This window comes from Penaeus monodon, chromosome 23, assembly GCF_015228065.2.
Source record: "Penaeus monodon isolate SGIC_2016 chromosome 23, NSTDA_Pmon_1, whole genome shotgun sequence".
NCBI lineage: Eukaryota > Metazoa > Arthropoda > Malacostraca > Decapoda > Penaeidae > Penaeus > Penaeus monodon.
The window spans coordinates 2,963,578-2,964,132 of record NC_051408.1 but is presented as its reverse complement, the minus strand read 5'-3'; the positions used below and the strand labels follow the sequence as shown (position 1 = coordinate 2,964,132).

Sequence of the window (555 nt, the reverse complement as noted above, 5' to 3'; positions counted from 1 at the left end):
GTTATTATAAACAGATAAATAAATAATTAAATAAAAAGATATAAATAAATATTTAAAAAGGAACACAGTACATGTACGTCTAAAAGATGATGAATGAGAGAAAAGAAAAAAAATACATGTGTATATACACAAAGGAAACGTTTCGAAACTTTGGCACAAAATGGTGGCTTATAAAAATATAATAATTTCTATGATATTACAACCTGTATCTACGTTCGTTTTTCTCCATAAGGGGTTTCCATGGAACAATTTCTAGGGATATATCTTAGGGAAGATTAAGCAAATTGTGGAAATTATGTCTTAGAATCTAACTGAAAAGATGATCATGGAGATTATTACATATTGGTCGGGTCACACAATAGAAAAAGGTTGGGATCCACTTTTCGATATTACAATTTCTACTTACTGGATGTTATCAACCACGCAATCAAAACAATGTCGAGGTCAATTCAATCCAGAACTGATTAATAAGAAAACTAAAATCTCCTAAACATTATACAGCTCCTAGAAATAGAGGCTATGGCGTCATTCAGGTGTGCACGAATCAACGAATGG

The 555-nt window shown here is 31.2% G+C and overlaps 1 protein-coding gene across 1 annotated transcript in view; it reads left to right on the top strand.

Moving 5' to 3' along the window:
- The window catches only part of LOC119587680 (protein transport protein SEC31-like), a 127,719-nt gene that overhangs the window by 92,622 nt on the left and 34,542 nt on the right, over positions 1-555 (top strand). Inside the window, exon 4 of the mRNA XM_037936360.1 lies at positions 305-368. Coding sequence (XP_037792288.1) covers positions 305-368 — 64 coding nt within the window. The remainder of the gene's footprint in view (positions 1-304; positions 369-555) is intronic.